A 19,906-nucleotide genomic window follows, 5' to 3' on the forward strand; every position below is an offset into this window, starting at 1 on the left:
GATCACAGGGACCACACAATTGACCTTCTCTTTCTTGTCTAACCACACAAGCAATTTACCAGCTTTGTCACCCACATCATACAGTCGTCCCTGCTGCTCCCTATACATCACTTTCGCAGCGTCAGTCACCAGAGCCTTGTAGTCAGCTTGTTTCAGAGCAAGGGAGTGCAACTTCTCACCAGAAACGCCCAACTGGAGATCATCCTCCAGAGCAGATATCTCAGATTCCAAGCGAACAACCTCCACATGTGCAGCCTTCTTAGCAGCAGCGATCAAGGATAGGGACTGACCACGAATGACAGTTTTAAATGCTTCCCACAGCGAAACAGCAGAAGAAACAGACCCCACATTTTCATAAAAATAATTCTCAATAGCTTTCACAAGTTCAGAGCGGGTCTTGGGGTTGCGAAAGTGCCATGGATTGATAGGAGCAACTCTTCCCTCATCGCCCTCCCGGACCTCATACCGGAGCCACAGTGGGGAGTGATCAGAAATACCCCTAGGGAGATGACGGATTTCTATAATAGAAGAGGATTGAACCGCTGGCATTAAAAAATAGTCCAATCTAGAAAGACTGCCATGTGCCCCAGAATGGAAGGTATACTGCAACTGAGTAGGGTGCAGCAGTCTCCAGGCATCCACTAGTCCAAAGGTCTCCAGCAAGTCACTCAACCACATTTGTGCCCTGGGTAGTTCTCTAGGAGGATGACGATCAGATGCGCCAGAGACAACTGAATTCAGATCCCCACCCAAAATCAGGAGGCCTTCGGGAAGGTCCAACAGGACACTACAGAGGTCTGCGAAGGTTAAAGCTTGCAAACCCGGAGGGACATAAACAGATAGTACGGAAAGCGTCCTACCCTCCCACCTACCGGTGAGCACCGCATAGCGCCCCCTGTCATCAAGTTTCACCTCGTCAATTGCAAAAGGGAGAGAGGACCGAATGAGAATACCAGCCCCCCTGGACCCAGAAGTAAACCCAGCGTGTGCCACCAGTCGATAACCACGCCTGTTCATAGCCTGACATGCATTGCCTATTAAATGCGTCTCCTGCAGAAGCACAATATCGGGAGAGTGACGCCTAAGGAATCGCAAAACAATACTTCGCTTAATTCCGTCCCCTAACCCATTGACATTCCAGGATAACAGTCTCAACTCGCCACCCCCCATCCCCGAAAAGCAGACGGAGCAGGACCCACACAGACCCCCACGACCAGTGCAAACAGAGCAAACAATACGGTGCCTCGCGAGTAAACAGAGAAACACACACACCCCCCCACCACCCCCCAAATCGAACATGTTGCACCCCCCACCCTGCACCCCTGCGTACGACTAATAAGCCACCCCAACTTGCAGTGTGCCTGTCGCCCCATTTCTAAACTAAGCTACGAAAAGAACCCAGGAGGAGGAAGAGTCCCCATTCACCCCCCGCCACCCCCAGGCTAATATAGGCCTAACAAAGACCCAAGTCCAGACTCAGCTGAAACAGGAAACAAAAAAAGTTCAGACGCCAGGGCCCACAGGTACAGTCCTCACTCCGCCAGACCTCCGTCGGCACCCCCGGAGTGCTCAGCACGCTCATCTCTCCGAGGTAGGTAATCAAGCCAGTCACTGACACTTTCCGGTCGATCGAAAAAGAAAGCACGGTCACGATACTCAATCCGTAGCCTAGTAGGGAATAACAAGGCGTATTTGAGACCCAGGTCCCGTAGACGCTTCTTCACTCCCTGAAACCCAAGTCTTTGTTTTTGGACAAGCGGTGAGGTAGAAAGAAACGGACGCATTCTCAAAGTTCACTGGGCCCTTATCCTGTGAGGCCTGAAGAACTGCATCCCGGTCTCGGAAATGGAACAACCTGGCAATGATGGGCCGTAGAGGGGCACCCGGCTTAGCCTTCCCACCAGGGACACGATGGGCGCGCTCAACAGCAAAGAACTTGCTGAGTCCAGTGGGAGAAAGGCAGTTGGAAATCAAGTCCCCCACCAAGAGGTCGACCCCCAGGATCTCGGGATTCTCCGGGACACCAATAAGGCGTACGTTGTTGCGGCGGGCCCTGTTTTCGTAGTCCTCGAGACGACGAGCCATCAGGTCATGGGAAGCAGGCAGATTGCCGATTTCAGTCTGGGCCTCTGCAACATCTGCGGTGAGACTAGAAGTCTTCAAGCCCAAGGACTCAACTCTCTCATTGGTCTTCGCTAGGTCCGCTCTAATCAGCGTGATGTCAACGGCCACCGTGTCGATCTTAGAGACCAGGGCATCGTACTGCTGTCCCATTGAGGCCTGCATGTTGGCAATGGCAGTCATAACGTCTTGCAAAGATGGTTCCGTAGACGCAGAGGAGACAGTCTTAGGTGGATCTGCGGCGCGGTCATCAGTGCCAGGCGACCCCTTGGCCTGCGAATAGTGATCCATAATGTTAGTCTGGGTCTGGCCGCCACGGAGAGGTGTCTTGGTCTTACGCTTCTCAAGCGGCGGTCCGGTGGCCATATTGGAAAAGGGACCCCGAAGGGGTCCCCTCGACCTGGTGAAAATGACCGGTCGTGAAATGGCCAGCAGACAACAGGAGCAAAGCAGCCGATTATAGGCACAAAAAAGCCCAGGCCTTGGGTGATCAATCAGGCCAGTTCCAAACAGAAGAGAGACAGCCAGCCAAAGATGGATCAAAGCTGAGCCTCCGCCAACAAGAGCCGGGAGCAGAAAACGAAACCAAAAGTCAGGAGGGGCCGGCGAGGGCGGACCCCTACTGCCGTGTTGATCAACTACTCCGCGGCCCACCAAGCAACCGAGCCCCCGGTTCGCTTCGGGGTGGGCCTCAAAAAGCAAAGACGATGCAAAAGTGGACCCCAGCGTCCAAATTCGAATTTTCAAAGAGTATTTAGATCAGCAAGGATGTACGATCAAAGGCCCGTCGTCGAAATCAGGATGTATGCAGGATATCCGTAAAGGGCAGCGCAGGTCCGGGGAGCTCTGTGCTCACGCGACCATCTTGGATGCCCGCGAAGCTCCTCCTCCTCCCCACCTACCTTCTTGGTGCCCGAAGGTGCTCTAGGTGGAGGCATGTACCCCAGAAAAAGCATGCTAGTATACCTGCATCTTGGTCATAGTCGCCCCGGCTCAAGGATAAGAAGGGAGGCAGGGGTTCAACTCTTATGCGATGTCCTAAGTTTAAGAACAGGAGGAACCAGCAGCGACCACGTTGCGACGCAGTAAGGCCGAAGGCCCCCCATGACTTTGAGCCCTTATGACTGGATTTTTATGACTTAGGTGAGCGAGGCTCACAGGAACAGCTCCTTGAATGAGCATGGGCAGGAACCTCAGAGCGGGAAGGAGACAGACATCGCCTGGACCCCGAACGGGAGAGTCCCGCCATCCACAGCGTCATCCGCCTTTCCTGCAAGGCCTTAGGCTACAGCTGTTTACAGTCGTCACACTCCTAGGAGTTGTGGTGCTCTCCTAGGTACCACATGCAGATGGGATGGGGATCCGTAGACGACATCTGCCGAGCACAGGTCTCACATGACTTAAAACCCAAAGACATAGGCACACTGTTCCCGGACGCAACAAGGTGTCGAAGTAAGCCAAAAATACAAACGGCACGAGGAACCGCTTATCCGGATCTGCATTGCAGTACAGAAAAGAAGAAACTAATGTCCGCACCGGGAGGGACTTATATGGCTCTACTGAAGTCATGACCGCAGTCGACATAATCGCGGAGCGGTACGGCACCATCTCCCAGCGTGCAAATGAACTGCTGAAAGTTTCTGGATCCATTCTGACATCTGGGGAGAATTCAGTTAAAAAGTTAAGGAATCTGCGGCTAGATGTCTCTATCAGATAATTTACTTCTGTACACCACATATTTGTTGGATAGAAGCATAAAATAAATCAAATTGCTACTTTTTGGTTTGCTGACATCTTTGCAAAAATGATTTTGGTGCTATACTGCCGAAAGCGAGTAGTGACCATGAGAAGTACAAATTTTGCTGATGTTGCAGATTTTTGTGCCAACGCCATGACATATTTAACCTGCACCTTAAGTATCCAAAATAAGGATGTGAATATGTGGGTGGTAACACAGAACACTGGGGTAAGCACAGAACACATCATATACAGCAGACTCATTACATGTTGTATAATTCCAAACCCACTATTAGAGTTAGTATGTTAAATCTAGAAGGTACTAAAATTACAGATAAAAACAAAATGATCCCACTACCTCTTCGATTGCTTCCTCATCTGTAATTACATCGGCATATTTTCTAAATAACATTACAGCATTTCATTTATGTGTGAAATACCTTCCTTTGACACAATCACGTTATTATAACAATCACCTAATCACTGCTATCCATTCATTACCATAACACAAAGCCATAATCTTTACTCTCGCGCTATTCTTAATATTCCTAATCTTCAACATTTAGACAAGTACTTGGCAACACAATGAAGTGTTAATCGACGAAAGGGTGATGGTACAATAATGTAATTTAACCAAGGTAAAGGGAAGTGATGCAACTAAGAAAATAAAGTATACTGATGAGCAGGTTAATATGTTTAGAATGCTACTGTTGCTCAGGGCTGGGTTGGAGTGAAGCAAATCTGAAAAGCAGGAGAATGCACACGATTCGATTCAAAATCTTTATTCGGATTACCAAAAAATCCATAAAAGCACAATTTTAAAATACAATGCAACATATTTAAGATTACAGTAACACACCGTGCAATAAATGTTTGTAAAATACATATTAGTACAATAGCAAAAACATATATTTCCGTTATCTAAAGTGCACAGGAAGTTAATAATCATGAAGAGTACAAATTAATCAAGGGCATTCCATACTTCTACGAACGTTAAAAATAACTTTTAAAAAAGTGCTTGTGCGGAATATAAGTTCGTCGTCCTCTAGTTTTAGGAGCATTAGGTACGACTGGTTCAAGGAGAGAGGTCTGCGTTTTTTTAAATATGGGGCTAGAAACCACTTGATATATTTCATATAAAACTTACACATAAAAAAGAAATGTAAATCATTTTGTTTACTGATTCCGTCACAAGGGCACGGATTATGTCTGTATGGGCTGTGTCCCAACGGAAAACAGAGTGAAAACTTTATTGTTCCTGCTCTCATTCTGAAGAGTAGCGATCTTTCCCAATTACACATTGGTAATATCAAATACAATGGTAGTTGTTGAATTGGTAAGTCATTATTAATATAAGACACAACAGTTTGTTTCCGCAACTCTTCTAACAGTCTGTTTCCATTGTAAATGGCATATAATTCAAATTGGACTTCCTTTTTATCGGTCCTCTTAATGTGGGATGGATTATCAAAGAGGTCACCTTTATCTATGCTAGACAGACTTTCTTGTATACCTCGAAGCCATGGGATCTTATTCCATTTATCACAAGCTAAACATTCCCTGAGGATGTCATGTGTTAAGCTAGCATAGTCATTTGCCCAAATAGCCAGCCAAAATAATACGGGCCTGGCAGCAATAAAATCACTAATATAAGGTATATTCAGCTCTGAGTGGCAAATGTACCCTGATGATGAAATGGGAACCCCCAGTAGTTTCCTGCAGAGCCGATTCTCTTCTCTTTGTAATATGGGGGTTTTTACTGATCCCCAAATTTCAGCGCCGTAGGTTGCCACTGGTGTACATTGAAGCCTATATATCTTTAATATGGCTTTAGTTGCTCCAATTTTCCTTGGTCTGGGTAAAGATAAAATTGAGGTTTATAGCCTTTGAGAACTTGCCTGTGGCGTGGGCAATATGCCCACTCCACAGGCAGATCGCAGCAAAGACTATGCCTAAGTAAGGGAAAGTTTTAGTTGGGAGCAACTTATCAGTTCCAATCGTAATGGATTTTAATTGGCTAGCACCCGGCCCACAAGACATGATAAATGATTTTTTTAAATTTACTTTAAGATCCAGATTCCCCATATGTGATGAAAAATCCCTGACTAGGGCACGTAATGCATTGGGTGTTAATCCCATGAGCACGGCGTCATCCGCATACAAGAGACAGGGTAATGGGCCTCCTTTAATTTTGGGGACATCTGAGGTAGCCTTCTTAAGAGAGTTACTCAGGCCATTTATGTAGATGATGAATAACAGGGGTGCTAAAACGCACCCCTGTCTCACACCTCTTTCTACATTAATTGGCCCGGAAACTGTACCCTCCATGTCAATCCGTACCTGCGCCTTTGTATCTTTGTGCAGGTATGCGAGGAAGTGTACCAAGGGAGGATCCAGGCCGTATGACAAAAGAATCAACCACAATTTTGACCTATTTACTAGGTCAAATGCGGACGATAAATCCATAAATGCAAGATAAATGGGTGATGCCTTAACTATATTATATTTACTGATTAAAAGATTTAAGTTTAGGCATTGTTCAATGGTCCCAACCCTGCGTCTGAAACCCATTTGGCAACGGTCTAGTACCCCCATTTCCTCAGCCCAATCATTGACTCTGTTGTACAGTACCCTGCCCAAGATCTTCAGTGTGTTGTCCAAGAGTGAAATAGGCCTATAATTTACAGGGTCAGATCTTTCGCCCTTTTTATAAATGGGCACTATTATGCTCGTGGACCAGGTTGTAGGTATGTGGACAAACGGTAGGCTATTAAAAAGGTTTACAAAAATGTTCCCCCAGAATTCCGGCTTATACTTGATTATATCTATTGGCAGGCCATCGGGCCCCGGTGCCTTGTTACCAAGGCTCTGATTAATGGCCTCGGTGACCTCCCCCACGGTAATTTCTAAGGGATCCAATTTTCCTTGGGCATAATCTTCTGTGACAACTCCAGGGCTAGCATATATTTTGGAAAAATGCAATTCCCATTGCTCACTTGCTATGGTGCAGCTAGTTGGGGTTAATTGCTTACCCATATCCCGCATCTTTTTAACAGCAGGCCAAAAAGTCATACTGCTCCCTAATGCAGCAGCAGTTGTTAGTGCCTCCCATTGCTCAACTAATAAACCAGCCTTCCTTAAGCCTGTGGCTGTTTTATAATTTTGTCTAGCGGCCCTCACATCCCTTATGTTTCTAGGTTTGCAGTTTAAGGCTCTACGGAGAGCCTTATTTGCTGCTGTGCAATGGGAATCGAACCACCTTGGCTCAGGGGTAGTCGGTTTAATAGGGACACTTAGAAGGGATTTTATAATATTACAAAGTTTTGAGAAGCCTTTTACTATTCTGTGGTAATTCCCATCATCCGAGGCACAAGATTCAATTAACAGACCATGGTTACTTATAATTGTGTTTGTTACTTGGCCACTATCTACCCCTCGCCATTTTAGTCTTAGATTGTTAGTTGAGACTACAATGTCCCTTGCTCCCAGAAAGCGAGCAAAGGCACTGGGAGGACCTAAGCCAATGTTAACATCCAGGGCATTATGATCCCCAAAGGCAGTTTCAAGGACACCAGCCTTCTTGACTCTATCTATTAGGTCAGAAGACATAAAAATATAGTCCACTGTACTAGAGAATTCTCGTCCTCTAAAGGTTGGGATGTAGGTAAGTGGCTCATTCTTATTAACATCCATTATGTCTGTTAAGATATGTTAGTTAAGGAAGCGTTCTCATTCTTCGCCCCGTTTATAGGCCCTATCTATTTGTACATTATCCATATTAGATGTTGTAAGCTTTGCATTAAAATCTCCTGCTAGGATTATCCTAGCGCTCACCTGATGATGTAATTTTCCCGCTATTTTAGCTAATTCTCCGAAAAGATCTATATAATTCTTATTCGGAGTTGAGCTAAAATCATTGTTATAAAAATTGATTAGGTAGTATGGAATGTGTACAGCTGTTAACGCCCAGGTTTCCTGGAATAACATTATATCCTTATCTGAGATAACTTTTAGCCATTCCAGATCGGAGACCCTTTGCTTAAGTCCAGCAACATTCCAGCTTATAATCTTAAATTCCTTATTTTGCACCCTAGAGTGTTCGCTTCCACTATTTGTCTTAGTGTCCTGAGTGCTAATATAGGGACCCGGCTCTTGGATCCTCTGTTCTCCCAGCTCACAAAGGGTGGCATGTTCTACCTTTTCTTGACTACAATCGTTAAGAAGTGACTGAGGATAATATGGGGCTGAAATATGTTCCATAGTAGATCTTAGTTGGTCTTCCCCAGCTATTTTTTGGACCCGTTGATCCCTGTGTAGACTAAATAGATCAGATTGATCTATAATACAGCCCCTCCTCGGGTACTCATCGTGAGACCCTTTCAATTTATATGTCACATTAAGTCATTCATTCTCATCCATTCGGGAGAAAGGATGGAATAAATTAGACAGGGGTATATGCCAAGTATCCTTGGGATCATAATTCTGGGAATGACCCCTCGGTTTATTGGCAAAGATATTGTAATTATGAGCCTGTAGATGGTTTGGGTATGACGAAAGAGGGCAAAAATCAAAATTTCTATTAATATATGGATCATGAGCCACCGGGTTCATAAAGGGATCTGGGCTATATGGTACTTTAGGTCTATTACTACTAAGAGGGTAGGGAGTGGGAATGGATTGTAGAAAAGGGGGATTATTTCCATTATGATACCTTTGAGCTTGGTTACAAGTTAAAGTAGATCTGAGTGGATCTTCTGGTCTCCAGGTATTCCGGATATTATGATTTCCATTCCTCCTTAATGAATTACGGTTGGGTGGGGGCTTCATAAGGGTTTCGGATAGAAATAGCTCAGGTTATGCGTAGCAATTCCCCCCTCCCCTTCCCCAGGGTACCAGTCACTAATATATGTGACTAATCTGTAATCTTTAAAATTAACAATAATAACGTCACCTTCAATGTCCTTTGGTCTGGATCCCACCCATTTACATCTCCTGACCGACACTATGTCACCATTAAGATGTGCTGGTAATGGTCTATTTTTCTTTAGCCAATAAATGACCTTATTTTTTAGACTCGAATAATGTTCATGACTATCATTTGGGGTAGGCGGAACTCCTGTAAGGACAATAATAAAATTTAGGGAATCCGGAGGTAAGTCAGCTACATTTCTTGTTCTCATTGTAGTTACAGGGATCGGGCCATTTAAGGATTCTTTTAAGATATGACTTCTTTTTTGTGTCCCTGTATTAGGGTGGGGAATGTCCTTAATTATCTTGTCTGATGTTGTAGAAGCGTTGTTAGATGGTTTAGTACCTGCCAATGAATTGGATCTCCCCGCCACAGACGTATTAATTACTGTAGATGGACCGGTTTGTTGCTTAACCAATCCAGTAGGTGGTAGTTTAGCTGTTTGGTTCCTATTTTTTTGATAGTCAGGATTTTGATAAGGAGGTACCTTTTGCCCATCAAGTATCTGATCCATTTTTTTCACTAATATTTTAACCCTTTCGGTGAGTGGGAGTATCAGAGCCTTGATAAGGCTATCAATATCATTAAGTAAACCTTCATAGCTTGGGACCGGTATCGATTTGACAGACGCGTTCCCTCCCAGGTCCATTTTTTCCACCTCTTTCGATATCGTTTGCAGAGGGAACATGAAGGGGCTGTTTCCCTTTTTAAGTGCACCCTTCCTTCTTCTCTTTCTCGGGGGTGAGCCAGAGACTCTGTTGGGACCCTTATTACTTTCCTTAATAGGAGATTTCTTTGGTTTTTCGAAATTATTACTAGATAGATGTTGGAGCTCGTCTGGTCCCAGAGGTGTAAATAAAGGGGAGGGTACGTTTATATCATGGAGAGGGGCTAAACCATTAGATAGGGGAGTACTTAGATCAATTATCTGGTTGTCGATAAACTCTGAGGTAGTAGGATCAAGAATGACTATAACGTCATTTTGTGCAGGGTGATTTGTCTGAAATATAAGTGGGATACCCTCTGTACTGAGAGACTCACTGTCAGAATCATTACATTTGGTGCGGTCTATAAGGTTAGCTGAATAAACATTCTCGGCAAGGAGCGGTCTTAGTTTTAGTAACTCAATGGATAGACGTCTCCCCGCTCGCTTCTCAGCGAGCGTGAGCTCCCTGTCAGTATCGCTCTTTATTTTTGCAAAGAATTTGTCTAGTGGACCCAAAATGAGAGATCCCGGCTGACTAGACCGTGGGGTTACTTCAAGTACAGACATTTTTAAAACTTGCTTCACAATTTAAATGTCAATATAAGTGAATAAAGCCTAAAGGTAATGAAAACAGAAAAATCTCTACTCAAACATCAAATACATGTGGCAGTAAGCATAGTAATCTACAATCAAAATCGATAGTCAACATAAAATGTCAATACCATACGACTGGTTTCACGATGTAAGGGGGGTGGCCCAGCCCGGCCTCCAGCGGCCCCGGACGGCCACAGACGGTCCCGACCTTGTCCCGGGCTTCTCCCGGGACGCTCCCGCGCCGCGGGTGGAGACCTTCTCTTATATAGGAGGACCTATAGATTTACAGGCGGGGCGTGGTGGACAGGGAGAGCGGCCAGGTGGCGTGAGGCGCGGGTTGCCGAGGCTTCTGGATCTTGAAGTCCGGCCCCGCTCGCTCGCAGCCCTGGTCCAGCACACGCTTCACCCAGATGCAGTGTCCAGCCTTCCTAGGCGACGGGGGTGCGCAGCGGGACCCGTGGAGCGGGTACCGCAAGTGGTAAAGTAAAGAAGGGCCTGTCACGCCCTCAGCAACAACAAATCCAGTCAGTAAAAGGTCCCACGACGTTTCCTTCTTCCCAGCCTTTTCTAGTATGCAGGCGGGGCGTGGTGGACAGGGAGAGCGGCCAGGTGGCGTGAGGCGCGGGTTGCCGAGGCTTCTGGATCTTGAAGTCCGGCCCCGCTCGCTCGCAGCCCTGGTCCAGCACACGCTTCACCCAGATGCAGTGTCCAGCCTTCCTAGGCGACGGGGGTGCGCAGCGGGACCCGCGGAGCGGGTACCGCAAGTGGTAAAGTAAAGAAGGGTCTGTCACGCCCTCAGCAACAACAAATCCAGTCAGTAAAAATGCACACTGTGGATTCCTAGTCTGCAGGGCTCTTCCTACCTTAAAACTGAAAACCACTTCGACAAATCACCTTACTCCAAGGACCAAATCAGCTTCATAATCAGAACAAGCATTTACAATGCAATGGTTTCGCCTTTGGAAAAGTTAGAGCTATTGGCATTGTAAATGACAAAATTTGTATTTATGTGTTGGTTTTGAAAACAGATAAATAAATGGCATTGTCATTTACATTGCCATTAGCTTAATCTCTCGCAAATGTGAGACCTAGTGTACCCTACGGACTGACAAGCTCAGCAGACAGCAATTACTACCACACACACCCACCCAGAGCCACACACACCCACCCAGAGCCACACACACCCACCCAGAGCCACACAGACACACTCAGAAAAGTGCTATGATATGACCAGCGCTGACCATGCACTAGCACTTTTTTTAAACAACTTTTAACCATGCAGCACAGCATCTATGCTGGTCAACAACATTGCTAACAGACATTGGCAAAGTCAATAGCTCTTGCATGGACGAGACCAACTGGCTTTGCCAATGCTTGTTTTGCTGTTTTGCTGTTTTGCTTTTCTTAGCATTGTGCAGTGGTTAACCAGCAGCTTGAAAATCACCAGCTGAGAGCGAAATCCATGTCAGGGCCAGGGTAGGGCTGCGGACATCACGAGTTTTGCCTCAGTCTGAGAGCTCCTTCAGACTGTGGGGAAGCCTGTGACTCTCTCCCTTCACACATATTAGGTTTGCTTTAAGATGCAATTGGTGGGGTTGGCAGAGGGATCCCTGGGGTCAGGCTTGCAGTGCATACATCTAAGAAAGTTAATCTGCTTTCACCTACACAGGGCTGTGTGCCGCAGACTGGCTGACCTCTGAGTGAACAGACCGTCCATCCCTGGCAGCCTCTAAAACAAAGGTGTCTGACCCCAATGAATGTCTCAGACTCCTCGCGGGCTTGGAGCCCGGTTTGCACACGTTCTCTGAGAAGTGACTAGAGACCACTGCGGCCTCCTGCCTCAGCTCCTGAGATAACGCATACGACCCGTGGGAAACCCCAACAAGCTAGTGCTTTTTTTTGAAATTTTATGTAGCGGGAACTCGACCCGAGGGTATAAAGCCCTTTACATGAGCACCAGGTCACATTCGTTTTTCAGGTAAAGGGAGATTAAGTGATTTGCTCAGAATCACAGGATGTTTGAGCATCCCTGCTCACACTCGAACCCGGTTCCCTAACTTCAAAGTCGGCCGCTCTTGCCGTTACGCCACACCTTCTCTGCGACCCATGTACCTGACGCCCGCGTGACAGCCCGTGTCCCAGCTCTTCTGGCACTCCATGGAATACACGTGCATCGTTTCTGTCCATCCATTTCTCTCCGGCCCCCGTCTCCATGTCTGGCTCTCTCTGTTTGCGTTTCCAACCCTAAGCCAGTTAATATAATGCGAGCTGAGCTAATCTGCTCAGCCATCAGCAGAGGGTAACCCCCATCACAAGAACGTGTGATATTAAATCCAGTGTTGGGCACAATAAGCAAGACGGAGTTGCCAGCTTCCCCTCAAGACGAAGGGCATCATCACGGGTGTGGAGGGAGGAGTCCCTCCGACACCTCTCTGGGGGAAAAACATTACACAAAGCAGGTGGAATCTAGCACAATCTTGAAACCTCCCAGACATCACACATGGAGTGGGGGCGAAACCCAGACCAGCCATCACATCAATAGGGTGCGCTGTGACTGCAGGAGAGGGGCTCAAATGCAAGGCCTGAGTCCCAGCCCCTCCGTGTGCAGAGTCGGGCACCACCCGCTGCGAGTATTGTCAGACCACACCTCAAGGCCGAGAGGGGCTTGGCGCCCTTTCACACCCCGAGAGATAGCATCATTAAACATGGAGGCCATGACAAAAGGTGCTTACACAGAACTACCCGCAGCCCCCACCCACCACAACCATTCCCAATACAAAAGAAGAAAGGGAAGGCACAATGCAACCGAACAGACAATGCTTCGGAGTTTTATATAATAATAAGGTTTTGGGTTTCTCAAGCGTCAGTAATACATGGAAAACGGTGGCATTAGCAGGGCGGGTTTCTTCAGAACGCACGAAGCACAGGCAGTGGTGCGGGTTTTCCTCACACAAAGCGCCACAGCCCGGCAAAAGCAACACAACTTTCCACATGAATAAACAGTTACGGGTACGTCAAGGGCAGCAGTACAGAAAGACACACAAATATACACACAGGATAGTTGTTCACGACCAGGGGGGGATTCCCGCATAAACCACAATTAGGCGACACAGAGAAGGTTTCCCTCAAGTGCGTGACTGACATCTGCACAACACAAATTGGCGCTGGCAGTAGCAATGCCAGCTTCCTTGCCACAGAAGTGGAGAGTCCAGTTTACAGGCATTGTAACAACTGTAAACTCTGCATCGAGTCACAACCAGCCCACGAGGGAGGCCTCGACAGTTTGTCCACGCTAGGCCCGAGAGGTGAGAATCTCGGGCGGCCATCTTGGTCTCGGAACGAGTCCTTAGCACCCTGGCCAGTAAGTAACACACGCAGCCCCACCTGCGGCAGGGATAGTACTCTCAATAACGGTTGTTGGCATGATTAAACGAAGTGCTGCCAACGCATCGGTGTACAGAGCACCGCTTCTATACATTCACATACAGGAAGTGCACTGACACACAATATAAGCACATCGCAGACTCCAGTCGGGCACACGCTTCTGAAAGCGCTTGGGGCATCCAATGGTGGGAACCAGCTCTACAAATCCACGTACTGCGTTGAACGCAAGTTTCCTCTCCTTGCTTCCAGAACAGCACTTTGCTCACGGCAGGCGGCTCTGCAGCCAGCCATTACTGGCCATACCTTAACGAGTTTCACTCCTTGCCTACACTTGGGGCTCTCACTAGTCTCCTGGGGTATTTTTGTCTTTCAAATGGCAGTACTTTCTGTAGTGCCGCGAGCCTTAAATTCGGGGAACGTTTCTCAATATGCACCAGCAGGCAGCATCTGCATGCGTGGTTAGAGGCGCTTTGTTGACCGTTTACTAAACTGTAGATGCATCTTTTTATTTTGGGGGTCACGACTCACGTAAAAAGGCCTTTCTTCTGACCAGGATCGCTGATTACACTGCAATTGGCTTAGTATTGCGGTGAAATTTCACCACAGTCTTTAGGCGGCTGGTGCTCAAAAAGGGTATATCAGTTGTGTAAAAAAAAAAAAATACACATTGCCTTTTTCGGGGTTCCTTGGCCCGTGCTATTTGTCTGGGACGAGAAAGACTGCCCTCAAGATTTGTTTGGTTGTGTGGGAGAGGTAGGCGGCTGTGCTTGATCCGGAGCTGCTGCTGCTTCGGATGCCATTTCGTCAGACTTTGTACAGCGCTGAGGCTATCGCGTGCGGACCACGCCATGAAGGCTACTGCCCGGCCGCCATCTTCAGAGAACTGACCAAAAGAAACGTAAACAAAAAAAAAAACACCGCCCACCGCCGCATGACGATCGCAAGGGGGCGGGATGAGTAAAAATCGCGGGAACGCCCACGAATCTGCTCCGGCAATGACGGACAGATCGCTCTTCTAATGGCTAGCCTCCATTTATGGAGCTAGCCAATGGAAGAGAAGGCTGGACGAAGTGCACATACTGTGAAACATAAGATTTCGCCTGCGCAAAAGGCTGCTTGCGCAGCTTTCGACAGGCGAAACCTAAAAAAGGCACAAACAGCAAGAATTAGTGTAGCCCTGTTAGCCTATCACCCATTAAAGAGAAACATATACTCCATCAGTGCCACGCGTCAGAGAAGATTTTGTCCCAGGTTATGCCTGCTCCCCCCTCCAGGCCTAAGAGTTTGGTCTATCCAAATTCTAATATAGACTGTCAAACACATTCCAGAAATTAATATGTGAAGGAGAAGTCATTTTAACTACATAGAAAGAGAATCCATCCAACAGCAAGTATCCAAAGAGATTCAGACTCCTCTAGGAACAACAAAAGATCAATAGGCAGCAATTAGTCCTTCTTACACATTTTATTTGTAAACAGTTAAAGGTTTCTAATAAATAAAAGCACCGCGGTTACTCCATACACAACAGATTTGCATTGTGCATAGAGTAATTCATAACAAATGTTGCAATGAAATATCACTTCTTTTAAGGACCATAAAGTTTGAAAGTAGCGTAATGCAGCAATAACAGAAAGGATTAATTTTTTCTTGAAACAGTCATTTAGATTCCGTTCATTTTACTGCTTTGTCGTGTCAAAATTGGATTTGATACTATTACAGTGCATATGCCTACCCTATGACCATTACCAGTTACACCTTTGCTTGAGTTACCCAAGACTCTTCTGTTACACCTACAGCATCTTTAGCCTTTAGTATCAGATAACCTGAAAGAGGGTAAAGAAAGGGACAAGAGTGGAAAACCACCACATAGAGACAAGAGTTTCAATTGGAATTAGAACACTGCCATAAACATCTGCACATCAGCTGGATAGGCTTCTTCTATAAGCCCTGATGACATCTGGCATTTCCCAGTCACAAAACGATAAGAGTAACTCACCAGGCCTTTGAAAATTTGAACCTCACTCTCAGGCTAAACAAAATTAAAAAGGCTTCTGGCAAGTATGTGTGTGTGGGGAATGGGAAAATTGAAAAGCGTAGAGGTAGCAAATGGTAGCAGGGTACTCGACTGGAAAGGGCATTCAGTGATTAAAACTATTTGAGCAAATAGAAAAGAAATAAATACCTAGATGTTCAGTAGTAGTTCATGGACAAAGATGGTAATTAACATAATGTAACTGTACAAGATCACACACGCAAGGAAATCTAATACCTCCTCATTGAACTAGGAAAGAGGCTGGCTAACTTGGTGGGTATTGGAATCAAATCATCTTTTCAAAGGCCTAAACATACTAGGCTAGCAGCTGTATGGACAGGATGCTGTGACTGAGAAGGGAAAACAATTGGGGTGTGGTGAGCGGGGTTGCCAAAGAAAACTCATTTCAGATAGCCATCACAATGGTGGTCTACTGTAGGTTGCCTTAGCCACGGAGTGTACTCGTTGCTAAAATCAAAAATGCAATGGAATTGATTATCTACTTTGGCAATGTTAGGGTGTGCAATAAGCAAATGGATTTTATATGCAAGTATATTCATATTACCATAGGAAAAGCTTGGTAAGGAGGCAAAAATGAAGAACCATGCTAGTTAACAACTATGGGTTTACATAAAGACTTTTTCAGAATTCATGTTGCATGAGGAGTATGCCAGCAGTAGCATGACTTTGCATGCTTGTACTCACATCAGGATCCCAGTGCTGGAGCTCCTGTAAAATGTTCTGATAGCGATAGTCCCAGCTCAAGATGTCCGGGTGGCAATGAAGGTACAGTTCTGGACTCTGCTGCACTAAGTCCTGGGCTAGGATGTTGTATGACATGACAGTGAACTCAAACTGTGCAACTCCTCCAGGGTTCAGTTCACAGGGCGTAAGAAGTGAAAAGTACTCCCAATCTCGCCATAAAATCTCTGAATGAAAGGAATACAGAAAGAAATCAAAAACATTTCCTATAGACTGTCATCAAATTCTTGGAATGGCTGGGGAGCTATTTATTTTTAGGTCAAAAGAACATAAGTTTGGTTTGTTCCATTGCTACATCTTCAATAAAAGGTCTCGTGCAGTCATAAGTCCCCATACAGCTCTCCTTAAAATTTGGACAGTTGCCAATTAAACCTTCTTTAAGATGTCTAGGACCGTTCCACTTTCCAGCACATATACTCAGGAGAAGCAAACGTCACTTTGCTCCTATGTCTTGCACATTTGTTTTGCATTCTCCTCCAATACTTTTATGGAACATCTGCTTTTGTCCAGTATGTCTCTCATTTCTCTGAAACAAGACATCTCTCAGTTTCTTCTTTAGCAAGAGGTTTAGAAAAGTCTAACCTTTCCCTTAGTACACCTCTTCCCAAGATGAAAATGCCACTTTATTTATATTTCAGAGCTCTCAAGAACAATCCTAGGATTTCCCAATGCACCTTTATCAGGATTTTTGTTCCAGGATGGATCTATCTTCTAATACATCGGACCCAGAGATTGTCAAGTCTCACTTTGTACCGGTACGGACTGGCTCTACTGTTCTCTTTCTGCCCTCTGAAAATTACTCAACCACAAATGTCCCTCACCTTCTCACCGAAAATGTAATCCATGTTGCTGCCTGTTTTAATAGAACATGCTCTCTAAAACATCTCTTTATTTCGTTGTGAAGAAAAAATATTTTGTTTTATAATCTAGCAATTATCTAATGATGAGACCTAACTGAAAGGTTTAATTTCCTTTTCTGGCAGTGGGTGATATTCATTAAGGTATCCTCTTCATCTCCTATGACCTTCTCTACACAGTTTCCTCCCATCTTCTACGGATGTAATAAAGTTGCCACAGAGGATCTCTTTTCTTATCCCATGGCTACACAATTCAAGGACTGGGAAACCTATGTTCCCTGCATATCTCCTGTAATATAAAAGTACAGAAAATAATCTAATCTCCTACAAAATCTCCCCTATTTCCTATCTTATTTGTCCCTTAATCCCTACACTGCTGGTTTTGGTGCTGTGGAGGTAGGGATAGTACTCAAAGTATTCTGCAGATGGTACAGATGGCACTGCAACCTCTACTTTCCTTGATTAAACAGTAATTACTCACCATGGTACGGAATTGACTCTGGCAGAGATTGCTCCATACAATGAAGATTCCAATTTGTGCATGTAGACGTTTCGTCCAAATTTGCTGTGGATGCCAAACTCCACTCCAATACAGCACTGTCTTCATGCCAGCTGTGCCCAGATAAAGGAGAAAACTGAGCTGGGTAGTCCAAGACCCCATGGGCTGCCAGTGGCCTCAGCATTGTGAGATCCTTCTCTGGCTCCACAGTCCCATTAGCAGCATCAGCTACAGGCACTGGCAGCATTGCACCAACTGGTCCATTCCGATGAATGACAGGTTCTTCTACCTCAGCCAAACCCAGGGCTTGGCAGGAATGCAGTATCTGCCCCTGTGGCCAGTTTGTCCCTGTGGCCACCCTCCCACACCCGGAGGCTTCAAAGTCCTTTGAGTCTGGTTCCCGGCTGCCATCTCCTTCACCTATATACTGCTGTGTAAGTGATCTCTGCTCATCTCGGAGCGACGGAGGAGAGAGCACTCTGCTGCCCGACATCACAGAGCCCCCTTCATCCCCACAGGAAAGATCCTTTTCAGGTTCTGCATCCTGCTCACTCACAGTGGAAGTTCCTGCAGAAACAAAATAAAGAGTAACAAAACTGGTCGTTTGTTAGCCAATAAAAATCTATACATCTGTAATGTATACTTCTGAAAACCTATTCCTGACCTTCAAAGCCACAGGACAGTGGATCGGAAGAGAGAAACCTAATGGGTTTGCTGTTAATTCAATAAACGAGGAAAGGATAATGAAGATACCATAAATGTGAACCACCAGCCTTTTTTACACTCCTAAAAATAAGGCCAATATATCCAACAACCAGGGAGCAACAGATATGCAAGTGTAAGTACCCCCTACCTCTGCTTTGAGGTATATACCGAGTTGGGCTGAGTTGCAGGGCACTTATGCAACACGGTACATACCAGGGTATCTATAGGCACTGATAGAGATTCCTTTCACAGGCAAAGCAACCACACCTGCCCTCCCTCTTATTTCTATCTCATCCCCTCTGCTACTCACTACTCCCAAGTTATCTGCTCTCCACCAACTGAGAGACATGTACTCATTAATAGATCTTGTATTAGGATGAACAGCAGCTCGATAACTGAGTCAATCTGTATATTGGATAATGGATGTGTGTACATGTAATTAGAAATATGAAATCTCGGACTAAAATTGTAAGTGTGGCGACTTAACAATGATGTAACAGAATCTTCAACAAACATTGCAGCTTTTCCAAATTACATGTTACAGTTTGATAAGCTAAATCAAGTCTCTTGCCATAACAAGACAGTCTTATTGGATGCAATGCAATCCACTATTTAAAGCCAGATTGCCATAGCAGCTCTAAAGAATAAGGAGACTAGGCAAGCGCTGCAAACAAAATAAAAGAACAAACATCTAGCGATCAAACACATTAGTAATGGCTATCTGAGATTATTAAGTGAACTAAAGTCAAAACAATATAAATGCAACTAAATAGTAATGGATTCATTCATTAATATTTATTGAGGATTTCTCAATAAAATCAATTTGTACAACGCAACAACAATAACACACCAGCACCTCGTTTTAGGATCAAAATCCAAAAACAAAGTACACCTTGATAACAAAAATACCCAATAGTAATAAATGATACTATTTACATAAATAAACTTCAGTCTATTTTAAACCACTTGCAGGAGAAGATATATTACAACAGTAGAAAACGGTTACATACACCTTACATTTCATTAGCATGGGCTACCATAAGGCCTTCATGAGTAGAAAAAGGCCTGCCAATGAAATACACTGCAGTATCTGTTGGCATTAATAAAGTTAAATCGTGAGTGGAAAAGAATAGCAGTAAAGGGAAAAACACAACAAATATGGACTACAGCTGAAACACCTGAAAATAATAAAGATGAGATAAGAATCTCAGCAACTTTTTACACCATGTCCCAAATTAATGAATCAATGCGTGTGGAATTACAAACCTCAGGGTGAGAAAGCGTCTTAGCTGTGATAACATAAAGGGATGACATAAAATACATCAAATATGAGTAGGAAATAAGTGTGGATGAATATGGGACAAGTAAAAATGGAAATAACAAAAATCAGAACAATAACTTCGTCTTGGAGGAAGAATTGGTTAATCTCAGACTTCCCAAAAACATATGTCCCCACAGCCTGGAAGGATGCAGAAGTTTCCCTAAATCCAATTTGTGACAAAGACTTTGCATACAAACGTCAGGACCTGGGACAACACAT

At 45.1% G+C, this 19,906-nt stretch overlaps 1 protein-coding gene across 2 annotated transcripts in view; it reads right to left on the reverse strand.

Annotated features, from left to right (window-relative positions):
- Positions 1-19,906, reverse strand: part of ANGEL1 (angel homolog 1) — a 348,097-nt gene that overhangs the window by 252,884 nt on the left and 75,307 nt on the right. For both annotated transcript variants that reach the window (XM_078659942.1, XM_078659943.1), the window contains exons 2-3: positions 17,644-18,228; positions 16,249-16,472 (exon numbers count right to left, since the gene is read on the reverse strand). In XM_078659942.1, the coding sequence (XP_078516068.1) occupies positions 16,249-16,472; positions 17,644-18,228 (809 nt within the window). The remainder of the gene's footprint in view (positions 1-16,248; positions 16,473-17,643; positions 18,229-19,906) is intronic.

This window comes from Lissotriton helveticus, chromosome 9 (genome assembly GCF_964261635.1).
Source record: "Lissotriton helveticus chromosome 9, aLisHel1.1, whole genome shotgun sequence".
NCBI lineage: Eukaryota > Metazoa > Chordata > Amphibia > Caudata > Salamandridae > Lissotriton > Lissotriton helveticus.